General features: G+C 36.6%; 1 protein-coding gene across 1 annotated transcript in view; it reads right to left on the bottom strand.

Annotated features, from left to right (window-relative positions):
- Positions 1-1,193: 1,193 nt before the first annotated feature.
- The window catches only part of RPGR (retinitis pigmentosa GTPase regulator), a 49,924-nt gene continuing 23,853 nt past the window's right edge, over positions 1,194-27,264 (bottom strand). The window contains exons 12-18 of the mRNA XM_037059564.1: positions 21,872-21,969; positions 21,440-21,505; positions 17,983-18,942; positions 7,897-8,043; positions 6,258-6,312; positions 4,876-4,967; positions 1,194-1,557 (exon numbers count right to left, since the gene is read on the bottom strand). Of these exons, the coding sequence (XP_036915459.1) occupies positions 1,360-1,557; positions 4,876-4,967; positions 6,258-6,312; positions 7,897-8,043; positions 17,983-18,942; positions 21,440-21,505; positions 21,872-21,969 (1,616 nt within the window). The 3' untranslated portion in view covers positions 1,194-1,359. The remainder of the gene's footprint in view (positions 1,558-4,875; positions 4,968-6,257; positions 6,313-7,896; positions 8,044-17,982; positions 18,943-21,439; positions 21,506-21,871; positions 21,970-27,264) is intronic.

Consider the following 27,264-nt stretch of genomic DNA (forward strand, 5'->3'; position numbering starts at 1 on the left):
TGGAGTGATATCTCACCATATTCATGGACCCACCCACACTCAAGGGGAAGGGATTATTTAGGGTAAGTATACCAGCAGGCAGAAACCTCGGGGGCCATCTTAGAATTCTGGCTAGCATGTCTTAGTCCTATTTGTGAACTTTATTTCCACTTGGCTCCTATACTTTATATTTTGGCAATGTATTTTTGCAATAATGTACTATTACAATAAGTGGCAATAGCAAGGAATTTTATTAAATTTGCTTTTAATAAAATTAGAATTGCACTAAATGCACTATTTACATAAAAGGCTACTTTATAAATTTCAAAATCACATCTATTCTAGACTAACATCCTCATGACCCTTGTGCATAAGACACAAGGATGGTGGCTTTTTTTCTTTGTTTAAATGGGGCAATGGTCACTGTGATTGAAGAAAATGTTCAGAAGCTAGAATGAATAAAATCAAGGTAGTTTGCTCCATTAAATAAGCATCATTTGTGAGGTCAGGAAAGCAATGTCTCAGTGCAGGCTTAACAGATTTACCCTTTTTATTACTGTGGCAGAGCACTGAGGGATAGAGCCAACCTTAGTCACCACTGTCAATGCTAGATATAGTTGAAACAGCAAGATTGGCTGTGTCTGGTTCTCCTATGGTGGCGATCTATGGTGTGGTCAAACACTCCAGATCACACACCTGATAATCTGCAACATCCCCATACCAAATCATCTCCCTGAAGAAAGGAATGGCAGGCAAAAAGAATTTCAACAGTTTCTCTATGAAGACGAAACTGTTTACATAGCTACAATGAAATTTCCTTTAATCAGAGGTAAAACCATTTTATGGCTTTCAATATTTTAAAATTAGACAGATTTTTGCCCCCATTTTATCAACTGATAACTCCATGTACCCCAGTTTTATTGATAGTCAACCACTTGAACAGTATAATAGACCAGATATAGTTTATTAAAATATGCTCATTAAAAACAATTTTGATTCAGTTTTTAATAACTGCAAATACATTTCAAACTGTTACAGTGTCTTGAAGTTGCAAATATTGTCTTATGAAATTATCAGATGTAAAATCATTTAGTAAAAACTGTGAAATATCTTAATTCAACCTTCACATATAAAAATATATTTCTTATGGAACACTGAACAGTTAAGGCCACAACCCTTGGAGAGTTTGAGATAAACATATTTTGAAACTGCTCATAAAAATATTAGCATAAATAAATATCAACACTGGTCATACTATTCAAACCAAATAAAACATATTATTAGCTTATATCTTCAAGTTTGTTATCAGAAACATTCCTTCAGAAGTCATGTTTTTCAAGTATAAATTACAACGTGCTTGGTAACCACATAAATAGATATTTAAAGTATTACACAGGATTTTGATGTTTTCTCAGTATTTGGGGGTGATGTATCCTGATTATTTTGCCCAAGGAGGTTCTGTATGAAAGCCTTCTTACTGCTTTTAGAAGCTATTTGACCTTCTACTGACTTTATTTCTGGAAGTGGCTCATTATTACTCGGCATGCTTTTCAGACTCTTTCTTTTAAAAAGGAAAGTCTAGAAAAAACACAAAGAATTAATTTCAGTAAGTGAAATATTCACTTAATAGTATCTGGGGGTATAATTTTCTCAACAAGTCTTAACATTATTTCATCACATCTTTACAGGGGACCATATGTACATTCTTAGCATCCATAAGCTTTTTTTATTTTACTAGTGACTATCATCAGTCCTTCTTGAGAAACTAAGACATGGCAGAGAAAAGGTAGTTGCCAAGAAAAGCAAGAATCCACAGGCATACTTTTGATAGAGAAATTTTCATCTCAGACTTGTATTTATGGTCTTGACAATGAATAAGAAATCTATTGACTTCAAACTGGCATTGGATCTTTAACCTCTTTATCTGCATCCTCTAGCCTTGTGCCTGTCACATAAGAGATACCCAATTAATATATGCTGAGTAAATACACAAATAAACTGACGCCACGATGGAAAGAAATTCTTTTTAGTAGCTGAAAAGCTTACTGCTTTTTAAATTAGCTTACTTGGGTGGAAGGAAATCAAGCCAATAACACAATTTTATCAGCGGCTAACTGTAGGTCCAAATAATCAGCATCAACTATATGTAGTTTAGAAAGGCAGTATTTGGTAATATCTGCATATAACAATCACCTACCAAAAGATTTCTGCTTCCAATCAAAACCATGGATCCTATCCTGGTTATCTGAAGCATTTAAAATCATCAAAACAAAATTCAGTGGTGAATTTTGTCTTGTAGACACCAAGAGTGCGATTCTTTTCTTTTTGAAAGATTATCCTCAAAGTGTCTAATTGGGGGGGGGGGATGTAAAATCCAACACCTGTTTATTTTGATATGCATTAATGAACCATTTTTGCCAAGTTTTAAGAACAGTTTGATTTGTTTGGCTTTGATAGTATACACAGGTTAGAGATACTGTAGATAAAAATGTCATGTGAGAATGAATGAAAAAAATCTTAAGTCATCTATTCCCTTTTTTAAACACAAGGCTTGCTTCAGTGTCATTGGTAGGGTACGTGAATGTCTCATACTAGATGGATAGCAATTTGAGCATTTCATCTAAAGTATCACATGGTGTGCTTGAGTGTGATATTGTTATGTTACAGAATTACATGCTTATAAATTTGTAATAAAAGATTCTGTAATAAAAGGGAGCATTATTTGTACCAAACCCTGTACGTAGAATAACAGCATATTCCTTAAGTAGGGAATATACTTACTGCTTGATTTTTTATATACTTTTCATTACCTTTTGTTTCTTTCCTTTAACCAAGGAAATGTGTATTTACTGAAATATATTTTTCCATTAGGTATAAATGAGAATTCAAGCAGAATCAAAGTTTAAAACTGAATTCTTTAGCTAGGCCCCTATCCTGGCCTAACCTTACCATCATCTTATAGGACTGGCACTGGCACTGGGGTGCCCGGCTTGGTCTGCTCCCACAGGTATGTGCTATTCTGCCTCCCATATGGCATTCCTTCCCTGGCTCAGCCCTCTATCCTGTTCAATATACCCAAATCCTACTACTACAGCCTATGCTGGAGACTGGAGAGCCTGAAAAGTCCCTGAAACTTGGCCACGTATTCTAGAATATGCATTTTCATTTGGTCAGAGGTGTGTTTTCCAACATTCTTTTATTTTTTAAATTTATTTACTTGCTGCTTCATTTCACTTTTCCTCTCCTTAGGTTTTTATGTCTCCTGACTCTTTCACTTTTCACCTTCCTCTCTCACATTTGATTCTTTCCTTGAGTCCTTCCCTGAGCTCTTATAGTTGGAAAAACATTCACAGGAATGCAATGAAGCACAGTGCAGTAACTGTTAAATGTTCTGGTCCAGTAGGCAGAGAATTTCAAAAGTTCCTAAACCTTGATCAAATGTCATGATAATACATCTTTCACAATTCCAAAGATAATTCCAAAGTGTCTTTTGAGCCCTGGCCAGGTGGCTCAGTTGGTTGGAGCATTGCCCTATACACAAAAAGGTTGTAGGTTTGATTCCTGGTCAGGGCACCTACCTAGGTTGTGGATTTGATCCCTAGTTGGGGAATGCACAGGAGTTAATGGACCAATGTTTCTCTCTCAAATCAATCTCTCTCCCTTTCTTCTCCACCCTCTCCTCTCTCTCTAAAATGAATAAATATATCCTAGGGTAAGGGTTAAAAAAAAAGAAAACAAAATGTTCTTTGAGCCAGATCACAATTATCTTTTGGGTATAATAGTCTACATTTTTAATATAATTTTTATAAAGATAAAAATGATCATGCAATAATTCTTAGTAAAAGATAACGGTATGGGGATCAGGACCAAAATAACATTTGAAATTTCTAAAGTAATTCTGAAAGAAATTTCAGAGTGGTATATACCTCCAAAGATGGCCAAGAAACAGGCTATTTACTTTTCTAAGGGGGGATCCTGGTTTTATACCTCCACCCTTTCCTCTTTCTTATTCCCCTACATTTTTCAATTCATTGTCAACCATAAGTATTTACTCAGCATTTACCATGTCCCAGACTGTTGTAAGTGCTGAAGATACCCTGGAAAGTAAGACGGATTATCGTTTCTGTCCTCACAGAGTTGAAGGCCAGTGGGGAGAGAGAGACATAAAGCATATAGTGACTATGGATAAGAAAAGACTATCATGTGAAAGAATAATGGGACGTAATAATTTATACAAGTACTGGTGGTCACAAAAGGCCTGTATATGGAAATGACATCTAAGCTGAAACCTAAAGGTGGAATAGGTTTTAACAATGCACCTTTCTTTTTCATTTTCTTTCATGTTTCCTCTTTTACCCTGAAATATGGCCTCATGATTAAAGTTCTGAAAGATAAAGAGCAACTTACTTTCAAGGAGAAGAAATATATTCATCAAACTTTTAATAACTCCAAAACAGGCATTAGTCATCTCCTGAGAGACTGAAGTAGCATGTTGTAATGTTTTCTAAGCACAACCCTCTTTATTTTTTCATTCATTCTCTCTATTTCTTGGCTTTACCTTACTCTCTTCTAGACTCTCATGATTATCACACTCTTATAATTTAAGCAATAAAGTTATTTTATGAATCCTTTATTGTATGATGAATCAGTATGGATGTGATGATTGAAAGAAATATGCTATTAAATTTTGGCAGAGTCATCCGACTCTATCTAAAGTCCAATAAACAAATATGCATGTTAAAAATGTGAAACCTCACGTGAAATTCTTCACATTTCTAAGCATGAAAACTCATACTAGAGGAGTTAAATTATGTGGATCACCATGTAAAAAGCAGAAGGAGCAAGCAATTCAATACTTTGGTCTTAATGTTGAAATGAGAAGTTCATTTCACTTACCTTCTTTGATACTTTCACGTCTTTAGCTGGTGCAGATTCACTGCCTCTGAGGTTTTCTGCAGAACTGCTCTTTGCGCGTTCACACATGTTTCCTACAATAGAATATATTTAGAAAAATGTTTCCTAGCTAATGAGAAAAAGAAAAGTGCTGATGCTTTCTTTCAGTGACACTCTATCAACCCTGAATTACAGAGTAATAATAAAAGACTGTACCACTGGAGTAACAGAAAAGGTCTATACTGCCTATTTCCTGAAAAAATGAGTTAAGGCAAAAGACCCAGAATGACCTGACCAGTGTTGTAAAAGTTTAGAAGGCCGGCACCCAAAATATAGCTACAAAGGTAACAGTAAATATCAGGAAATACTTCTGTAAAATACAAATTACCTTTTTAAAAATTAACTTAGTTATAATTAAATCATTTTTACTTAAATGGACATGTTATTTTTTTGTGTTCCAAATTAATCCACATGTTATATAGTTGAATAATGATCTTTAAAGTATACTCATGAAGCATATGCATTCTTTTCATTTATATTATCAACTGCTTAAATATTATATTTATCTTCTTTTTAACATTTTAGGCTACATGCTAAGAATACTAAAGTATTTTATATTTTTCTTAAAGTATTCTAAAACTTACTACTCTTTCTACAGAAGTTAGAAAGGAAAAACTATTAAGGGAACTATTTCTTCTCTGCTTAAGTTCAGATATCTACTATTATGACAATTATTTTTAATGGGAACACAGTAAAAAGACACTGTGATGTGATGGTGTGGAAACATAATACTGGGGTCAGACAACAAAAACACAGATGACTTGGGTGTAGAAAATGTAGGTCCCTCTATTCTGTAGCACTTGTTTTCTGATACCAAGAGACAGGCCTGGGAAAGGATTCCTCTTAAATGTCCAGGATAAGATCAAAGACTGAGGTCTGGTCTCTGAGGGAAATAACCAGACGGCTTGCTGTGCCTCTAGGCCAGACTGGTCATGGGCGATGGGGTCTGGCAGTGCTCACTGGAGACACAAATCAAAATTTGGGGCAAAAGTTTAACTTAATACTACTGACTAAAAAGAAAATAAAAAGGTAGTCAATAGGCTGTCCTAAACCACTTGACACTGACATGAGCAGCTAGGAGTAGTATGAATATTTTTATGTGAAGAAGCTGTGGTGGTTAGCAATGAGAAATAATAAGATCATGTCACATATTTCATAGCTTGTTATGAGGGTCATGTGACAGCAAAAAGTATAAAATAGAATACATGTGTGTAAGCTATAATTACTCAATAAAGGCACATGTATGCATATATATGTAGACATGTATATATGTAATATATCTATCCTTTCTAAAAGTATACTTTTGAAGTCAAATGAGCCCATACCTTTTGGATTTTCATTGTATTCACAAATGGCTGGTTCCTGTTTATTTTCTTGATCCTATAAATAATAAAGAAACAATATAATAAAAAACATGTTTGTGCTGTGCTAGAAAACCTAGTCTTGCTTTTTAAGCAGGGTTCCAAAGTTGGCCTCTAGCTATTAACATAAACATGTGACAATTACTTCACTTTGCTGGCTCTTGCCTTAGATACTGAGTGAGTGCTAAGGTCACTCCTAGCTTAACACTGTATGATTAAAAAAATCGTACAATTCAAGAATTCTACTAAAAGAATATTCAGGAATATTAAGATGATTCAGCTCAGTATTTGATAATGTCAAGCTGGTGTTTAATAAATTCTACGTTAAAGAATTTTAGGGACCACCCTAACTGTAAATGTGGCTTAAAAATAGAATCCTTCCCTCCATCTGAAAGAAGAAGAAAGCAATGACAGAAGATCTTTTTCTTGATAAGAACAAGGAGTCTTGGAAAAAGAAGAATCAAGAAAGAGAATGACCTCTGTAACACAATATCATCTTATAAATTAAAAATACACGCACGTAGAGGGGAGGAAATTTCAGGGAGAAAAGGGGAGGGATTTAGAGGAACTAGTATAAAGGACACATGGACAACAACTAAGGGGGGTGGAAATGGGAGGGAGGTGGGAAGCAGGGGGTAGTGGGCTGGGATGGAAGCAATAGAAAGAAAACTGTACTTGAAAAATAAAAAAAAATAAGTTAAAAAATTACATGCAAGCAAAACAACATGTTTTACAAGTATACATTCAAATAAAAGGACAAACATGTTTCAATGATCGTATATATTAGGGAGAAGGGAAATGGGGCTAAAGGGGATCCATTTCAATAACGAGAGAGGAGCCTTGCCCAGACCAATGTAATAAATGTTTCATTAATAACAAGGCGTGATGAACTCAGTGTTTTGCATAAGAGGTCCAAACAATGAAAACAAAAAGGTTGGAATTCTGAATTCCATACTTGAAATTAATCCAGGGTAGTGTTAGCAAATGAATGATTTCAAATGTATCACTGTCTCCTAGCAGGGTCACTCTTAGGTAAAACTGCCAAATGGAACAGATGTTTTTGACATGCATAGCTCCACATTTAGGATGGCTTTTTCTTCCTCACTAATACCTCCCACTAGTCCTCCTATTAATAATTCCTTCTAGACTGCATCTCTGAAGAATTGATCACAACCTCAAATACTGCTGTGAACAACTTTAATTTGTCCCTTATACATGTAAATACACACATTTATGTGGGCACACACACATCCCATTTCTGTCACCAGTACAGTACAATGATGTCAAAATTCTGTGTTTTCATCATTTCAAAGACCCAGTGCTTAATTTCGCTGTTAAATTTCTCAACTGTATACTGGCTCATATCAGTTGATTTCTCAGGCAGGAAACAGAATGCTGCCAAGAAGTACAGAAAGAGGGCTAGAAACAAAATGTGTCTCACTCATAAATTTGCATGAACAAACTTTTTGATGGAAATATTTCTCCTCCCAAAGGAAGTTGGAATCGACCCCCTGCAGAGACCAGGGTACCCATATGCCTTCTCTTAGGCAGGATCTCAGGATTTAAGCACACATCATCCCACCTTTTCAATGGTTATCAATACCTTTTCAACTGAATCGCTGCTGGTTTCACTGTGGTCAAATTCAGGAACATGTTTACTATCTTCCGCAGCTTCCTTCTCACCCTCCACATGTTCATTAACTTCCTCTTCCTTGTCTTCTGGGTCTTCATTTTCTGAGAGTTTGTAATTCTATGGCAAAATCGAAAGCAAGAAGAGATCAATTTTTTTAAAAAATAGAGATTTGTATTGTTCACATAAATAATTCATGCCATCTCAATGAACACATGGATATGAATTCAAATACTGAGGTCAAAGAAATAAAAGTTGCATAACCCATGCTGCATATGAAGTCAGTATATTACCAAGGATTTTATGCCTGTTGCTCTATTTCATTTTTAACAACTAGAATTCCCAATATTCTATTAGCACCTATGAAAAGATTAAAATGGAAAGAAAATTAAATATGCTATCAGGGCTGTCTCAATGCTTTTAAACTTTACAGAAGTTAAAAAGCTTTTTATCTAGTGGTGCATTATAACATAATCATATCTATATATTATGTTCATTTTCCAAAACATAGGGATTTAAAATCACTTAAGAAGTACAATTTACTTATTCAGGAGAGGTAAGTATAATTACTTATATTCTAGGGAAAAGATAAAGGGACAAGAGCAGTTTAAATGATTTGTTCTTAGTTATTTACAACAAAGGGAATACCACACTGAGGCAGCACTTAGTCTGACTCCTTTCCTGCTAATCCAAATTATGTAACAGCCTGTCTATGAATTTGTTAGACTGAGAATAAATCATGTGATGCTTATTAAGTACAGGGAGAAAACATTAGTTTTATCTTTATTCCTACTGAGATTTTTTTGCAGTTTCATATTTGGGGTAGAATAATGCTTATTTTTTATCATGAAGATATTAGGCTCCTTACTGGATTTTTCCCTATGCTTTTCATGTATGTACTTCATTAATGGTAAAATGACCCCTAAAATAGGCAAGGCAGTAATCAGTGCCATTCGTTCCCTCAAAGAACATTTTTATAAAGTACACCTCCACCCTATTTGCCTCAGACCATGTGTCCTTTATATCCCTTCAACACTGTAACTACCTTCTCATGGTCAGCTTCCTATCGGTCATTTGGCTAAGGATAAGCCTAACACCCAACAGAATCTTTACTGGGTAGTTTGAAAACAATGCCTTTAATAATTAACTCATCTGTCTTCTGGAAAAAAATGTGAGAGAATTCAGGCTAGGGAGAGGATATGTTTATATTTGAAAACTTAGTAAAAGATCTAAGAGGCATCCTCAGGCAAGCAGCACTAAGGTTGTGGTCTAATAGCATTCCCACTAAGGACAAGCAATCCAGAAGTAAAGCCTTGAGATTTAAAAAAGAGTTTCAGAAGTTACTCTGGGAAGGCTTGATTTAGGTTAATCAAAGGTCATGAGGCAGTGCATGCAAGAGGGGAACATAGGAGAGGGGAACAGGGTACAAGGAAAGACAGGTTTAGGGTGAATAGGATTAACTACAAGGTAGCTACTATTTACCAAGAACTTCTAAGGCTTTCCTTTTTTTTGCATAATTTCCTCTCTAAGTGACTTACACATTAGGCCTAGCCAGGTGCACATTATGGGCAGCTAAAATGATCAGAGAGAGCTTGACTTTGGAGGAGAATGAGAAGCAATGCTGCTAGATTTAAGACTTCTCCTGATAAACAGATGTATTCATGAATACGCATAAATGAAGGCCAACTAGAAATAACAATGCTTCTGACAGAGAATTGCAGACTCAGCCCTTTTATCTCCCAGAGGGAGAGTCAGTGAGCTGTGTTCTAGCAAAGTCCTCAATACTTGGAGAGTTTGACTAATCTAGCACCTGGTCAACTCCAATTGTGCTAGCTAACTAAGGCATTAATGTAAACAAAAGGATAGCATGCTATTATAAATTTTGCCTTCTTTCAGGAATAAGCAAAACACATTTCTTAATAATGAACTACAATTTTACTCATTAACTTTATGAAAATCTATAACAATGAAGAACTGCTAAAACTACATCATTTTCTAAATTTGAGAAAGCTCTTAGAAAATGATATTTTCACTAGAAATCACATCAATTGTAGCACTTTGCACTCATTAAGCACATTTAAAATTAATTTATGCACATCTGGACAACTACTTTAAATGACATACAGCACTTACCTTCAAACCGAAACAATTTAGGAGAGATTGGTAGAATACTGTCATTTTATAAAAGAAAGGATAAAGTTTAAATACATTCTTATCATCAGAACTGCATAGGAAGTAAAGTGGTAGTCTTGAGCGGTGAGTGGAAATGCATCTTGTGTTAAGATCACAATAAAGAAGTGAATGGGCCTGACTCCCACAAAAGGACCCTTGTTTCATCAGTCAGACGCCGCGTGGGGAGCTGCAGTCTTTGGTCTGGCCCAGAGCACTACCTTTTACATTTCTTATGGGAAATATCAAGAAACCAAACATTCCTCATAAGTTTTCAATTTCCTTAAGAATATGATCACATTGCATGCTTTAAAACCTAGAGATTGTTATCAGAAGTCAGCTTAGTGGTCGCCCTGGGAGGGGGGATGGGAAGTGGTAGACAGGGGTTAAAGGAGAGCTTCTGGAGACCTGACACCATGCTTTTCCTTACTTGAATGTTAATTACACAGGTGCACTCAGTTTGTGGAATATACATTGAGCTATACTTTCCTATATGTGTATTAACTTCAAAAGAGTTTTTAAAGTTTAAAAAAGAATTATAAAGCATAAAACTTTATGCTAATGTCATACAGAGTACAAAATGTTTTCCAAACAGGCTCATAGAGCATAAAACTTTATATCTAAGTCACAACAGGTAGGAAAGTGCATATTTTAAAGTCTCAATTTCAAGGTTTCTTTAAGACAAAAAGAGCTTACTTAACATGTAAGTTTTAATTACATTAGGAATCACTGAGGCAGTAGAGAGTGGGACGGGCAGTAAATACAAAGATGTAAGCACTGCTTTCCAAGCCTTTCTCCATTAGTCACTGCCTGAGCAAGGCGCCTAATTAATGTATTTTACAGTCTATCCCTAAAGTAGGAAAACGACACTAGCAATTAAAAAGATTACTGACAGAGAAAAAAACATGAGCAAACAGTATTTGTATGTAAATATAAGCAATTTTGTAAAGGCCCCTCTGTAAAAAGATAGATCCCTAGTGTTAACACTTTTTTTTGCTGTAATGTCCCAGATCTTACCACTAGAAAACAGTTCGTTCAAAACGTTCACTTATTTGTTCTACCCTGTTGTACACATCCCTTTATTCTCTGCCAGGAGCCCAGCAGAGAGAGCAAGCAAGAGAAGAGGGTAGCACGCCTGTGAGGACCACCCAGGGTGGCAGGAAAGTGGAGGAAAGGCCTTGCCTAGGCCACAAGTCAGAGTTATCATAGGGCACGATGCTCCCAGACCCTCAGGTTTTCCAAGAGTCTACAAAACATTTTTAAATGTAAAATCTCTTGATAGTTCATTGTTGGCAAAAGGATTGCATGGGCTATATACCAAACAAAATAAATCTGCAGGCCAGACTGCACCCATGGGCTTCCAGTTGTGACTTCCCAATTGTTGCCTTCCAATGACACTACTTCATAATTCTAAACTATTCCTCTTTATTATGTACCAATTCCTTACTTTATTACTAATCTCACATTTTTACCAGCAAATACATAATAGTTTGACTCTCATTAGCAGGCCTGCAAAAATGAATGTAATGCTTAAGATATAGAACATCTTGCTGGTATATAGTTTTATTCTCTTTTTACTTTTACTCTTTATTATTCCCTACCTTTTCCTTAGAAAACGTATTTTCTTCTTCACCATAAACAAATGTATGATACATGATTACACTTTATGTGTGACTTATTTTTAACTGTGTTGATAAAAACATAAGGACACAGAGAAATCTATGGTCCCCATAACAGCACTAACATTTAAATTTTAGGCTAACCATGTGAGTGCAATCAGCCTTTCATCATGTTTCAAATGTTAAGGGGCAGTATTTGACCCATGTATGGTATGTAATGGTAGAATTTCACTCAACCCTATATTTAAGGGTTTTCTATTGTAACCCATTTCATTCCCACAGATCTACTTCCAAAGCCAATTTTCTAGGAGTTGCTATGCTATATCTAAACAAAAGTGAGGTTCACAGGAAAAAAAAAAACTCATGCACATTAGCCAGTGACTTGATGACTCAAGAGAGTAGCAATGCACCTGACTTGATGTGGCCAGAGTAGATAATTACAGTGATACAAGTCACCATACGCTGAGTACCCCTAACATGTTTCATATGTTAACTAATTATCAAAAGATCCCTCCTTCCTTTACTAAAAGAGGAAAAAATAAGACTGAGAAAGGTTAAAAAAAAAAACTTGTGTAAGTGTCCACACAGCTAATCAGTGAAGGGCTGAGATTTCAACTTAGGCTTACTGGGCTCCAGAGCCCATGCTCTTTCCCAACTCTGCTCAGATAAACTGAAGACCACCATGCCTGCTCTCAGAGTCCACCACCCCACACTGATATTTAAAGCACTGCAGACTCTTATGTCGATAGTTCACTTCACTAACACCCTACTCTTATATATACCACTGTATATAGTCACAGCACCTAAACATTTAGGATTTTCTTTTCGAAGAACATATACATCTTCCTCCATAAATTGAGAAATATGTCAGTAGTGCTCTTTGATATTTATTTTTCAGAGTCTAGTTCTGATTCTGTTTCTCTGCAAAACAGACTTCGTGGAGCTCACTCTTGCTGGTAATGTGGGCTCTGCACAGCCCTCTGCTGGGCCTCTCCCAGGCCCTCTGCAGCCCTCACTTCTCTTTCTTCCTTGGCCTGGGCAACACCTCTCTTTCCTAGGAAGTATTCCCACCCCATCTCCTTCTGAGACTTCCCTTTCTCATCCTCCTCTTACCTACTGACGTCTCCCTCAATTCTGTCTTCAGTTCCTTTTCACACTATGAATGCTGCCTCTCATTCAACTCCACTGTTTTAATTACATATACGTGCTGGTAATTATGTGTTCATAATTACACATATGATACTCCACAATCTCTCCTGAACACTAGACCCAGGTGTGCATCTGATTACTGAACATCTATCTCCTGGATCAATAAACCCCAAGCAGTTGCCCAAACCTGGCCCTACTCCTCTGTTCTCCACCTTGGTGAACGGCACTTTTTCCACCCAATTCTCCAGGCCAGAAACAAGAAGTTTGGCCTTTTCCCACCCTCCAAGCTACATCTCTTTGCCAAGACCTCTAATTCCATCCCTATATCTCTCTCAATAATATATGCCCCACACTCTCCATCCCCTCCCTGTCCTAGTCCAGCTACTCTTCAGCCTCTGCTTGGTCTAAAAATGCTTCCTAACTGGCATCCCTGCCTCTGGTCCTGTTCCCTTCTAATCCATCCTCCCTATTGCTGCAGAATGATGTTACAAAAGCCCAAGTGATTATCTTACTCTTGCTGTTTAAGTTTAACATCTTTTACAAACAAGTAAGGCCTTCTGCCTCTTTATTCAAGGATAGAGGATACTCGAGGCTACACCGACACCAAAACACTCTCATGGCTCCTACTGGCCTGGAACGCCTGCTCTCCACACTCCCCTTTTCCTGGCTAGGTTTTACTTTTCATGACTCAGTTCATGTTTCACCACTGCTCCTTGAAAGCTCTTTCCTAGCCTTTTTCTATGGCAGCTGAGGTGTACTCCTGAAGCACTCTATTGTACTCATACATTTTCTGGTCAGCCTGAAGAAACAACCTAAGAGTTCTTTGAGAACCGGAGCCATATCTTATTCCCTGTGGAACCAAGGCACAAAGCCATTTTCTTATTAATTAAGGCAGTTAATGCAGGAAAGTCATAGATCTGTTTTAAGATCATATTTTTATCTTTGGGCAGTCCTAGCTAAGAACATACGTGTAAAGGTAAACAAGAAGACATTGTTAAACAACAGTTAAGGTGGAGTCCAGGAACTCCTTTTATATAGTGTCTTTTCCAAGAAATCTATACTTACCTAATGTCCCTGACAGGGCAGAGGGCCACAGTAGGTTGACTGTAAGCAGCCTCACTTCTTGAGGTCCACCTTTTTGGGGGAAACTACTGTTCTATTTTTGATGCTTGGTATATAGGTATTTGTTGGATGACTAATATGTAACAAATGTTAAGTTCAATGTCAGGCACTGGGCACATATCATATTTATTTTTCACAATGGAAAGAATAAAGGAATTACAGCACCTTCCTCCATGGTACCATTTTATATATATATTTGTATACAGCAAATTTATCTCTATGTGAAACAACAACAAACATTTGAATTGCACTCATCTCAATTATGCTCAGTAGCAGTAGATTCTTCTGTGGCACTCCTTTACTGCTTACTTTGAAGTATTTTCCTGCCAGGGTCAACATTTTAAATTGTAACTCAATGGGTTCCATACTAGTCATATTTGTCTCAATGATCACTGAATAACTATAGTAAAAGTCTGATTGACCAGCAGATGGTATCCATAAAGAAGAGACCAGTTGTTCCAACTTATTTAACCAAGTATTAATTCAGGTCTAAAAATTAACAGGCTAGTAATTTGATAAGAACACTGTGCTACACAAATTACTGCTTCTAAATGAGCACAAAAAAAAATTGGCTGGGGAAATGTGAATAGTAAGAAATGACAATTAAAAAGTGGTTATCTAGACCAGCTCAAATATTGAGGAAGACACAGTTTAAAAACATCGTTTCATTACTGCTGGCTGATTATCTCTTCAGTGGAAGAGGAATGCCTATATCTTTAACATCACTAACTTGAGTTTAAGAATTTCTCACCTCCCTGGAAGTTTTTGCATTATAAACTCCACTTCTGTCATTGAACTTGTTTAATCATCTTAAGCCTAGTTTTTAAATAAACCATGCTTTTCACCAGAACAAACCAGCACATATATCTTTATCAAAGTATTAATTATATTCTATTAACAATGAATGCGGTAGAATTTGGAAGAACCCTGCAACGCCAAATCAGCACATTTAGTTAGGGGAAGCTACCAGAGATCCTTGCAACTAAAACAAAATTTACAGTTGCTCCTAAGAATTTCTTCACTTCATATTTTAGTGTTTCTCTTCATGTTCTTTCTCACTCGGGGAGTATCAAAGGTGCAAGGAATTCAACTATACACAATTTACAAGAAGTTTAGCATCAAAATCCTCCTTGATAAAATAATGTATAAGAAATCCTCATGTCCAAGTTATGGGACCAGTAAATCAGTTGAAAAGGGAGCTATGAATAAAGAACCAAACAAACTACCTGCATTACATACATGGAAAATGTTAAAGGAAGACTGAAATTACACTAGTGGAAATCTAGCCTCTCTAAAATATATCTAAGATTAGTTTGTCTTTTTACAAATAATTAGTGACTGCATACACTTAATTTTTATTTTACTTGAAACATTTGACAAGCAACAAACAGAATTACAGAATAGTCAGTGAAGAATACATTGAAGGTACATAAAAATATATACTAAGAATGAAGTTTCCTACAGTACAGTTAAAGCATGGAAATGACAGGAGTTCAGAAATACAGAATGACAGAAGATAAGAGATATTAAAGCTGTCATTAACTTTTTAAGAGAAACAAACAATATTTTATAGAAAATTAGATTAATTTTAAAGTACAGTTCTTCCTTAAAAAATTTTTAATGCAAATAACAAATATGATAGAGTAAACCAGCTTGGGAATGAAAGAATTTAAGAGTTAGAAGTATAGCTGTAATATCATCTAATCCATTCTATTCTGCAGATGAGAAAACTGAGGCCTAATGAGTAGCTTGGCCTGGCCAATATTCAAGTTTCACATACTTCCAAATTACAGATTTAAATTAATCTCCACTTTATTATACATACTGTCATTTGCCTGGGTAGTAACTAAGAGACTGCATTATTAAAATCTGAGCTCTGAATCCAACCATCACTTGGTAGATTGTAGTGAAAAGGACACATAAAAGGTAGAAAAGACAGCACTATTTCTTTAATATCTGAATTCTTCATGTTAGCTTTCGAATACCATCCATTCTTATAAAATTATCCTATGTGGTAGGTAACCTAATCAGACTGAAAATAACTGTGCTAACATATTTATAAGAAGCCAGGTAGCCCTTAAGGATCTGTGCGATTTTTGTATGCATAAACAAAATAGTCTTATAGTGTACTCCTATTTCATAAGTCTATCTTTAATGAGATATATTATCTTCTATGATCTTTTGATATTTTCTAGTTACAGATTAATAATTTGGGGGGAAAATACACCAAGATATTAGTTTAAGAGGAGCCAAAATTTACCAGTGCCTTGTGTTGTCTCTACCAGGTGTCACTGTACCATACATAAAGTAACCATGACATAAAATCAATTTAAGAAAATGTACTAGGAGCCTATTATGTGTAAGACAATCAAATTGTTTGCCTGGAAATAATCAGCTCAAATTTACTTTGTTACTTCAGTTCCAAATAATGTGGTAACACATTATTCCAGAATTTCTTGGAACCTGATGGCTTCAGAAAAATTTTAGAACCATTTTCTAAAAGTTGTTTTGACCGTACTGGCATTCCAAACCGCTGTATTTCATGTTCTTTCCCCTTTCTCTCTGTGTTAGCAATGAACTTTCTTTGGTATGTTTTATCTGTATCATATTTTACAGATTTTTTTATTTTGCTAATTTTCCTGGACTCTTTTCCTTCACCCTGTCTTCCCAGCCTTTGATTCCCTTCATCACCTATCTCTTGATATTTCCCCTCACCATCCTCATTGCTTTCTTCCTCCTCTTCTCTCCTCCGATTTTCTTCCTCTTCCCTCTTCTCCAATTCCCCCTCCTTCCTTTCCCTTTCCTCCCCTACCTCCTCTCCTTCTTCCCCTTCCCCCTCCCCCTCTCCTTCTTCCCCCTCCCCCTCTCCTTCTTCCCCCTCCCCCTCCCCTTCTCCCCCCTCCCCCTCTCCTTCTTCCCCTTCCCCCTCTCCTTCCTCTCCCTCTCCTTCTTGCCCCTCCCCCTCTCCTTCTTCCCCTTCCCCTTCTTGCTCCTCCCCCTCTCCTTCCTCCTCCTCTCCTTCTTCCCCTTCCCATTCTTCCCCCTCCCCCTCTCCTTCTTTCCCTTCCCCCTCCCCTTCTCCCCCCTCCCCCTCTCCTTCTTCCCCTTCCCCCTCTCCTTCCTCTCCCTCTCCTTCTTGCCCCTCCCCCTCTCCTTCTTCCCCTTCCCCTTCTTGCTCCTCCCCCTCTCCTTCCTCCTCCTCTCCTTCTTCCCCTTCCCATTCTTCCCCCTCCCCCTCTCCTTCTTTCCCTTCCCCCTCCCCTTCTCCCCCCTCCCCCTCTCCTTCTTCCCCTTCCCCCTCTCCTTCCTCTCCCTCTCCTTCTTGCCCCTCCCCCTCTCCTTCTTCCCCTTCCCCTTCTTGCTCCTCCCCCTCTCCTTCCTCCTCCTCTCCTTCTTCCCCTTCCCATTCTTCCCCCTCCCCCTCTCCTTCTTTCCCTTCCCCCTCCCCTTCTCCCCCCTCCCCCTCTCCTTCTTCCCCTTCCCCCTCTCCTTCCTCCCATTCCCCCTCTCCTTCCCCCCATCCCCCCTCTTCTTCCTCCCCTTCACTCTCTCCTTCTGTTACTCCCCCCTCTCCTTCCTCCTCTTTCCCCTCTTCTTCTCCTTCCCTCTCTACTTCCTCCTCTTCCCCTTCCTCCCCTCCATCCCTCACTCCTTCCTCTTCTTCCTCTTCTTCCTCTTCTCTGTCTCTCTTCCCTTGTTCCATTTGTCCCCCTTCCTCATTCTCTTCTTCCTCCCCTCCTTCCCCTTTTTCCATCCCTTTGTTTTTTTTCTCCTGATGGTCATGCTCCCTCTCCTTTTGCTCTTGTCTCTTCTCATCTTCTAAATCTTTCTCTCCCTTACCCTGGCTTTCCATTTCTTCTCCTCCCTCGTCTTTCTGCTCCTCTCCCTCCTCACTTTGCCTCTGTCCCACTCTTGAATTACCCTCCTTCCAGACTGCCTCACATCCACTTTCAGGCACATCCTCTGCCTCTCCCCCTGACTTTCCATTGCCTTCACTCACCTCTGCTCTGTCTGTAAGGTCATGTGACAGGATCTCTGTTTCCTCCTTGTCCTTTCCTCCAGGCATTTCCACATTTTCCTCTACCTTTTGCTCCTCTATTCCACTTCCTTCTAAATCCTCTGCTCCTTCCTCTTCCTCTTCCTCTTCCTCTGGAATTTGTGGCAAGCGGTCATACTTAAAATCGTATTTTGTAATGAATTCGGATAGTATGAGTTCTTCCTCACGTTCTTGTTCAGTAAGTTTTGTGCTACACAAGTTCTGGTAAGTTTCCACTTCATCATCATCATCTTTTTCTCCACAACTACAGTCTCCTGACTCAGGCCGCTCGAAGCCATCAGTTGTACTGGGCTCACTTTCACTTTCACCTTCCGTGTCACTGTCTGATTCCTCTAGAGGTTCTCTTTTACTGTCAAAGATCTCATCTTGCTTGGTCATTTTCCTTTCCTTAACAAAAACACTTTCTTCAAAATTCTCATCAATATTCATGGCTCTATTTGGTAAGTCACCATAGAATCTGTCAATAATTTTTATGTTCTCTTTACTTTTTCTTATACCTTTCAGACCTGCCATTTCTGCCAATTTAGCTTCCTTCTCAGAGACTATTTCTTCTGCTTCTAAATCTTTCTGACTGCATTCTCCACCACTTTTATTTTCTATTTTCTTATCATCAAATGGATAAATAACACACTTATCTGTAAATTTAAATGTCTCTTTTTGCAAGCCCTTCTCTTTGGTGTTGGCCTGAGGCCCAGGTTGGCCTGAGTCGTGACCTACATCCTCATCTGAACATGCTTCCACATTCCCAGATGTTGATACCATGTATATTCCTTTAGCCAAAATTTGTTTATATGCTTTCCCTTCTTTCATTTTATGGGACATCTCTTCACTTTCATATTCATTGCTATCATCCTTTTCAGTATGAGCTGTATGCTGCTTCAGTTGCTCAATTGTTTCTTGTTTCTGTAAATTTTTTGAAGTAATCATCATACTACTATTAGTTGACAAAGGTAACTTATTTAGTACAAAAACTACCAAGAACTTGCACTGTTACCAGTTTTACTAAATGAACAAAAACGTCCAGTTTTACCAAACATTGTCCAGATTTTGTTTTCTTTGGGGATAATTTATGCTGCTCTCTGAGTTTATGGTGTATCTAATTTTGATTTAGTAACATGTCTGTGTTTAACTTTTAAATTCTTACTACTTGCCATAATTTTGCCATTACTCACAGTACCATCAATATTTATCCTCTGACCCTTTTCTAAATCTAAATAAATTCTTAAATATAATATATGTCCAGTCTGATTTTGCAAAAATACTATTAAAAATGTCTACTTCTCTTACGTTCAGTGTTCAATTTTTTCTACCTTTCTTATAATTTAATTGTCAATTTTTAATTGGTCTTTCAATTCCACAAAATTCAAGAAAATAAATGAAAATGTGAAATTTCTAAAAACTGAAAAAATGAATAGCTTACTTCTAGAATAACAAATAAAAACTGAAAATAAAATCTTTACCAATATACTAAATAATAATGAATATATTTTTTCAAAACAAAACCTTGGGTTTTCAAAATTTGGACCCTCTTATCTACTATAATCCTTAATTATAATAATTTACATACATGAAAACACTACAAGGAAAATACTTAAGGTAAAATGTAAGATTTTAATAAAAACTACAAAATGAAACATTGAGATTTGAATATTTTAAGAGTATGAATTAATTTCCTGCTAGACAAGATAAGGCAAAAATCAAGTTGTTGACCTAAATTTTATAAGCTAATGGGTTGAAATATTCACTAAATTTGGGTCTCTAGATAGTAAAACCTCACTAAATCGAGTTTTATAAATTGTGATGAGTGTTAGGCCTAGGATGAGGTCAACATTTTGCTAAAGAAATTATTTATAAAGTACGTTAAAATTAATATATACAAATGCTACAATAAATCTTTTTTTATTCACCAAAGCAAGCCTGGTAAGGCTTCTATTTAAAAGGATTATGTGAAGTATAAAATATATTATCAGTTCAAAAGGAAATGCCATTTTTTTGTTTATTCTAGGTCCTACTGTTTAAAAAGTCATGATTCTTTCAAGAGCCCTAAGAGAGACAGAGGCCCAGGTGCCAGAAATGATTCCTAGATGTGCCTTTATCTCCCTAGCACAATGAAGCAACACAGGCAGTGCCCAGCATCAAAGAGGAAGTACAGACACAGAGAAGCTGTCTGCTCAGAAGTAAAGTGAGTTAAATAAACAGCATTTAATGAGCTTCCACGTTGTGTTAGAACAGCTCCCTCACACATAAAAAAGCTGTTATTCACCATGACTCTCAGTAAAAAAAGATAACACTAATGAGGATTGGCACTAAATTTTATAATTCAGCAAGATTCTCTTGCATTTCAGTGACTTTGATTTAAAGGATTTTTAGTTTAACAATGTAGAAAAGGTACTAGAAATATAAACTAAATGCTTTCTATAGCCTTCTTCCTTTAATTTACATTTCTCCAACTTACTTTTTTAATTTCCAAACTCCTCATACTTTCACCCCCTGGTCAGTAAAGCTAGGAAAAGTAAAGAATTTTAGGGAAGGCCTTGATCTCTCCAGGGTTTTGACAACTAGACTATTGCTTCCTCCTGCTAGTCATTTGTTATTTATTAAAGATCTATTTTTTTAAATATATTTTATTGATTATACCATTACAGTTGTTCTATTCCCCCCCTTCATTCCCCTCCACCCTGCACACCCCTTCCCCCACCATTCCCCCTCTTACTTTATGACCACGTGTCTTAAGTTCTTTAGATTCTATATTTCCCCTACTATTCTTGCCCTCCCCCTATCTATTTTTTTTACCTACCATCTATGCTACTTATTTTCTTTATCTTCTGTATTAAAGGTCTATTTTTGTCAACCATGCACAGTTTCTGGCTAATTCCTAAATGTTTAATCTCATTTTTATATGACTAATTCCCTGATAAATTAAAGCCGATTCTAAACACCGGAAAAGCAACTGGTATTAAATATTCTCACTAAAAGTACATAGTTTTAGAGCTAGGAAAGATGTTTACCTCGTTCTGTAAGGTCAGTACAGTTACTTATCCAAAGTAATACTCAAGTGAAGTCTGAGAGCCACTCTGATAAACAACAGCCTCTTCCAATGCTTAAGAACTACAACAATAGTCTTAGTGCTGTGATGTCAAGAAGGTATGGCTATTCTGACTTGTTAGTAACTCCAAAGAGCACATTTCAGCATTGGCCTTCTGTCATTCTTTGTTACAATGAAGAAAATACACACAAACAGAACAAACCCAAGTTGAGGTGATCTATATTGTAGTCCTATCTCTTCAGTTCTAAAGTAAGTGAATGCTTACCTTTCTTGTGTTCTTTCCAGAAACTTTTCAAAGAAAAAAATTTAAACTGTTCTTACCCACCATGATAAAAATAAATCTCTATATTATACCTTTCTTTTTTGAATTGGTGATAATTTTAAACACTTTTCATTGGAATTTAGGCTCATCATATGTGTCTGAAATAAATAAAAAAAGTATATGTTCTAAAAACAATGAAGACTATAAGTGTATATATATATATATATATATATGTGTATATATATACACTTACACATTCTAAAAATATATATAAATAATACAAAACACTTCAGACAGTAATATAATCGACTCAACTGCATACATAATGTGTGGATTGAAATAAATGTTATTGCATGTAATCTATACCTCAATAAAGTTGATTAAAAATAACAAAATGAAACCAAAAGAAAAAGCATTTTATGCATATAATATTACAGAAGTATATACATACACAGACACACACAAATATATGATGAACTAAAATTCAAACTTATATCTAAATACATAAATAAGAAAACTATTACCATATTTAAGACATCAGTAGTTTCTCCAAGGCTTTCTGTATCTGCAGATGAAGAATTGTCTGTATCCTTCCCTCTGGTCATTTTATCTTGAAAATTACCTGAATGATTAAAACGGAAAAGAGAAAACCAGATTTGCAAGGGAAAAATGAAAGACAGCTGGAACAGAAATTATTCTGTAATATAAAGTGCAGATATAATTTTATTGAAGGTCCTTTAACCACGTTTAGGGAATTAAACAGAATTCACTCACAGTGATAACAGGTTTTAAAATATTTTTGAAAATTTGAAGATTTTGACACTGATGAGATAACAACTGCTTCATTCATATGAATAGGCAAACACTACTCCTTTAGGATAAATACACTACCCATGTGTCAAGCACTGTGAAAGCCAGTTTGAAAGAAGGGTCCCAGTGACCTGCATCCTCCTGGTATGCATACCCTAACGAAGTTCCTTTTTACATTTTACCTGATTGGTCTGTGTGGCCAATAAAATAAAGCAGACATAACTGTGACGTTATTATGGTTTGTGTCTTGGTCCCAAATATTCTCTTTCTTGGATCACTGCTCCAGGGGAAGTCTTCTTTTGAATATACCCAGCAAGAAGCCCATGTGCTGAGAAAGCGAAGCCCCCTAACAATGGCCCCAGTACAGCCTTCAGATGGAAGCAGCCTCATCTGACAGCCTGTCTGTGACTGCATGAAATACCCTGAGCCAGAACTACTCAGCTGGGCTTGCTCCTGGAGTCCTAACCCTCGGAAACTGTGTGAGATAACGAATGTCATTGTTTTAACCCATAAATTTTAGGGTCATTTGTTATGTAGCAACAGATAACTAGGTACAAGCTCCTAGATACTTTCATGGAAAACTGAAAAGTAATTATATAATAAAGGTAATTAGAAGTTACAAGCTCTATTTGCCTTACATTTTCCTCAATTATTATACCCCCATTTAGAACATGTACATTTATTTGAGAGGAGCTCCTTAATGAAGTCTTCACTAAAAATGCCAGTCCACACTGATCTCTCCCTTGTAAATTCATTCAGTTCAAATAAGCCAATAATCAGTTTGTGTTTGTTCCATGTGACATAAGATGCAGGTGATACCAATTTAACTATTCTTTTTTTGGAAACTATACTTTTTTATTTTTCAATTATAATTTATATTCAATATTATTCTGTATTAGTTTTAGGTGTACAGCATGGTAGTTAGAAATCATGTACTTTACTTTACAAAGCAGTCCCTCTGATATTTCAAGTATCCACCTGGCCCCATACTTAATGAACTTGTAATCTATAAGGGAATTTAAATATATGGCATAGGAGAATGAGAAACCACATCCGAATGGTGGGAATCAGAAAATGTTTCACTAAGGAGGTACAGGGAAGGATGAGTAGAATTCTGAGAGGCAGAGATGAAAGTGGACAAGGGAGAAAATGAAGGTCAGTGCTAACAGAAGCAGAGTTGCTTGTGTTGAAGGGTTACCATGTGCTGGAAACATACACTTTTATACATGTCGAATTAATCCCATTACAACAAGAAAGGTATGTATTATATCTTGAATCCATAAATGAATAAATTAAGGTTCAGTGACCCTTGTGGTGCCAAGTGTCAATCTCAGGTCTGTCTAACTTTCATAGCCTTTCCACTGAGTCTGACTGTGAAAAGTTCAGTTTGATCAAAATCAGGGGTTGGCCCACTTTTTCTGTAAAAGGCCACAAAGTAAACGTTTTAGGCTTTGTGGCCATACAGTCTCTATCCTAACTAATCAAATCCTGCCACTGTAGTGTGAAAGTAACCATAGACAACACATTAAAGATATGGACATGACTGAGTTCCAGTAAAACTGTACAAAAACAGGGGTCTGGCTAGATTTGGCTCATGGGCTAGTCCATAGGCTTGGGACCTCAGTTAGGATTATAAGAAAAAGACAATCGAAAAATGAAGTAGGTAGGAGTCATATGCAGAAATTTACACTTCTTTTAAAAAATACTTGGGATCCTCTGAAGGCACTGGAGCAGATAGGAACTAAACAACATTTGAGGAAGATTAATGTATGAAGTGCTAAGCAAGACAGATTGAGGGCAGAGAATGGAGGTTTGAAAAATAGTAGATCATTTAAGGTCATGCCCTTGCCTTATACTGGACTGAGAAATTAGTACTCATTAGATCTGATCTGCTTTATCTTCTCACCAACAAATGTACACATTTATCTATATTTTCCTGTTAAAATGTAGAATGCTTTTCTTCTTACCAAAGAGTTCTCTGAATGTGAGCCCCTCCTGTCTTCTCAGGAGCTCTGCACCTTTGGTTATACCATCTCTCTCATGTACTACCAATCTCTCTGGGACTACTGGCTTATGTCCATTAGCATACAAATATGCTCTAATATTTGCCATTGACCCCACATCTCCCTCTAGCTGCCAGTCGATTCCTGTACCCCTCTTCATGACCAAAATATGCAAGAAAACTATCTTCGCACTCTATCTACACTTCACTTCTTCATCTCCCATTATACCTCAACTCTTACCACTCCAGATTCTGCCCTGATCCTCCCCCCTGGAACTACTCCTGTCAAGACTACCAGGAATCTTCATGGTGTTAAATTCACGGGCTATTTGAGCTCTTTTTCTTTGATGTTTGCAAAGTAGTTTGAATTCATGACTCCACTCTCTCCTAATTTCCCTCCTCCTACCCAACTGGCTGAGGAGGCTGAAGAAGGCTTCTTTGGTAGCTAAATGATAGATGTCCTTAGGGCTAAATCCTGGGCTCTCTTTTCTTCCAATTCTACTCTCTAGTGGGTGATTTCACAAACTTTGGTGGGTTGACAATACCATCTCTATTTTGATAGTTTCTAAATATATTATCTCTAGTCCAGACCTCTCTTCTGAACTTTAGGCTTGCATTTTCAACTGCCTGCTTGGTATTTTTGCTTGGATGTTTCACAGGTATCTCAAGCTCAGTATTTATTTTTTCCCCTCAAACTTGTCGACCATCCTCCTGCCTAGGAATCAACCTTGATTCTTCCCTTTCCTTTACATCTATCTGTAATACGTTAACAAGTTTAGCAAGTTCAGTCGGTTGTATGTCTAAAATGTACTTTCAATCTGCCCCCTTTCTCTCCATCTCCACTGTGAATACCTTGGTCCAAACATCATTATAGCTTACAAAAAGCTCCTAAGTATTCTTCGTCCTACTTCCAGTCTGACTTCCCTACAATCCACAGAAAGGCAACTGATCATCTTAAAATGAAGGTTGGATAGAAGCATCTCACCCCACTGTTTAAAATCCTTTAATGACTCTATGGAATTTTAAAAGACACTCAAATAATATTGGCTTGTCATGGCCTGTAAAACAATAATTAAATTAAAAAAATAAAAAAAAACATGAATAATTTCTCACTGTCTTTCTCCAACATCACCTTGTCCTGCCTTTTCCCTCACTTTCTAGCCCCAAGGGTTGTCTTTCCTTTCCTTATAACTGCCTCCAAATCTTTACTTATATTAATTTTCTTTGCCCAAAGTACATAAATCCTCTCTCTTTGTGTGGTTGTCTTTTGTGTCATTTACATTTTAGCTTAATTGTCACCTTCTCAACAAGGTCTTCTGTGACCACCTTTCCTCTACGATAAATACTGAAATCTGTAAATAACTAAGAAAAAGCTACATAACATGTTAGATACAACTTTCAAAATGCTTTTTATTAAGAAAGTTTTAGCAAATGGTCACAAATAGATAAGGGATGGCTTTTCATTTTGATATAGCTACAAAATTCTGTATATCTTTACAACCAAATCTTAAAGTAGGAAATAATTTCCCTAAACCAAAAACTTCTCTTTTCTTTGTATACACTGTTGTCATAATCAACTTTTCCTGTGTACAGGGCTGAAATGCCAGTAATTTTTATCTCAAAAGAAAACATCCAAAAGTTCTGGGTGAGATGCAGGAAACTAGGTCATTATCAAGGTCCTAGTTGTAGACAATATATCCCATTACCACCACCCAAAATTCTTGCCTGAGTTCCTGATCTTTTTTTTAAAGATTTTTTATTTATTTACTTATTTTACAGAAGGGAAGGGAGGGAGAAAGAGACAGAGAGAAACATCAATGTGTGGTTGCCTCTCACCTAGCAACTACCAGAGACCTAGCCTGCAATCCAGGCATGTGCCCTGACTGAGAATCAAACTGGCAACCTTTTGATTCGCAGGTCGACACTCAATCCACTGAGCCACACCAGCCAGGGCCTCATCTTTTATTACTTCAACTATTTGTCTAGGTTCCTGATCCATAAAATGCTAAAAATTATCCGTGCCACAGTACTTAATCCCAGATGCCCAGATTATTTTCTTAATTCCAAACCTACTGCTTACTCAGATCTCCTGGTCTTAGCTTCTTGCCCTACACCTATCATTTGAGCACATGCCCTGAAGTAATATATATACACTCCTAAGATACACAAATGTCTGTAAACCAAATTATTTACAAGAGGTATATAATAGCTAAAGACCTGGGATTATAATTTAAAACATGAAAGATATGAAAGCTATATCTAATAGGTAGTAAAGTAGAGGTATTTACTATATTTACTATACCAAATATATAGTATTTATATATATTTAATATGTAGGTATTATATTATACTTCTATATATTTATACTCGTATATTTATATATTTATATATAAATTTATGTTCACATAAACGTATTTATATAATTTAACATACATACACATTACAGATGCATATATAATACCTATATATAGGTAGTGAAGTAGAGGTATTTACTACACTAAATCAGGACTATATTTACTAATAGTTTTCTGGAGGTGCTAGGCTCAATGCTAAGTGTATTATATGCCTTATTTAACTGTCACAGTCACTCCCTAAAGTAGGTATTACTGAACTCATTTCAAAGATAGAGAAACTGAGGTTTAGAAAAATCAAGCAACTTTCCCAAAGTTAGTCACATGAATGTTAGAGCTGTCATCTGGTCCCAAATCAAGTCAACTGCATAAACCAGGCTCTTAACCTCTACGGTATACTGCCTAAATACCGAACTTCACATAGGTCCAGAAGACCTGTATTCAAATTTATTCACTTCATTTATAAGCTGAGCAACCTGGACAAGTCACTCAATCTTAAGCCTTGCTTTTTTCATCTATAAAAATTAAGAATATAACTCTTACCTAATTCACAGTTGCTTCAGGATTTTTATTTTACCTTTTTCTTAAAGATTTTATTTATTTATTTTTAGAATGGGGAAGGGAGGGAGAGAAACAACAATGTGTGGTTGCCTCTCCCACATTCCCAAGTGGGGACCTGGCCTGCAACCCAGGCATGTGCCCTGACTTGGAATTGAACCTGGGACCCTTTGGTTCACAATTCCGTGCTCAATCC

This window comes from Sturnira hondurensis, unplaced genomic scaffold (genome assembly GCF_014824575.4).
Source record: "Sturnira hondurensis isolate 20B ecotype Veracruz unplaced genomic scaffold, ASM1482457v3 Scaffold0011192, whole genome shotgun sequence".
Taxonomy (NCBI): domain Eukaryota; kingdom Metazoa; phylum Chordata; class Mammalia; order Chiroptera; family Phyllostomidae; genus Sturnira; species Sturnira hondurensis.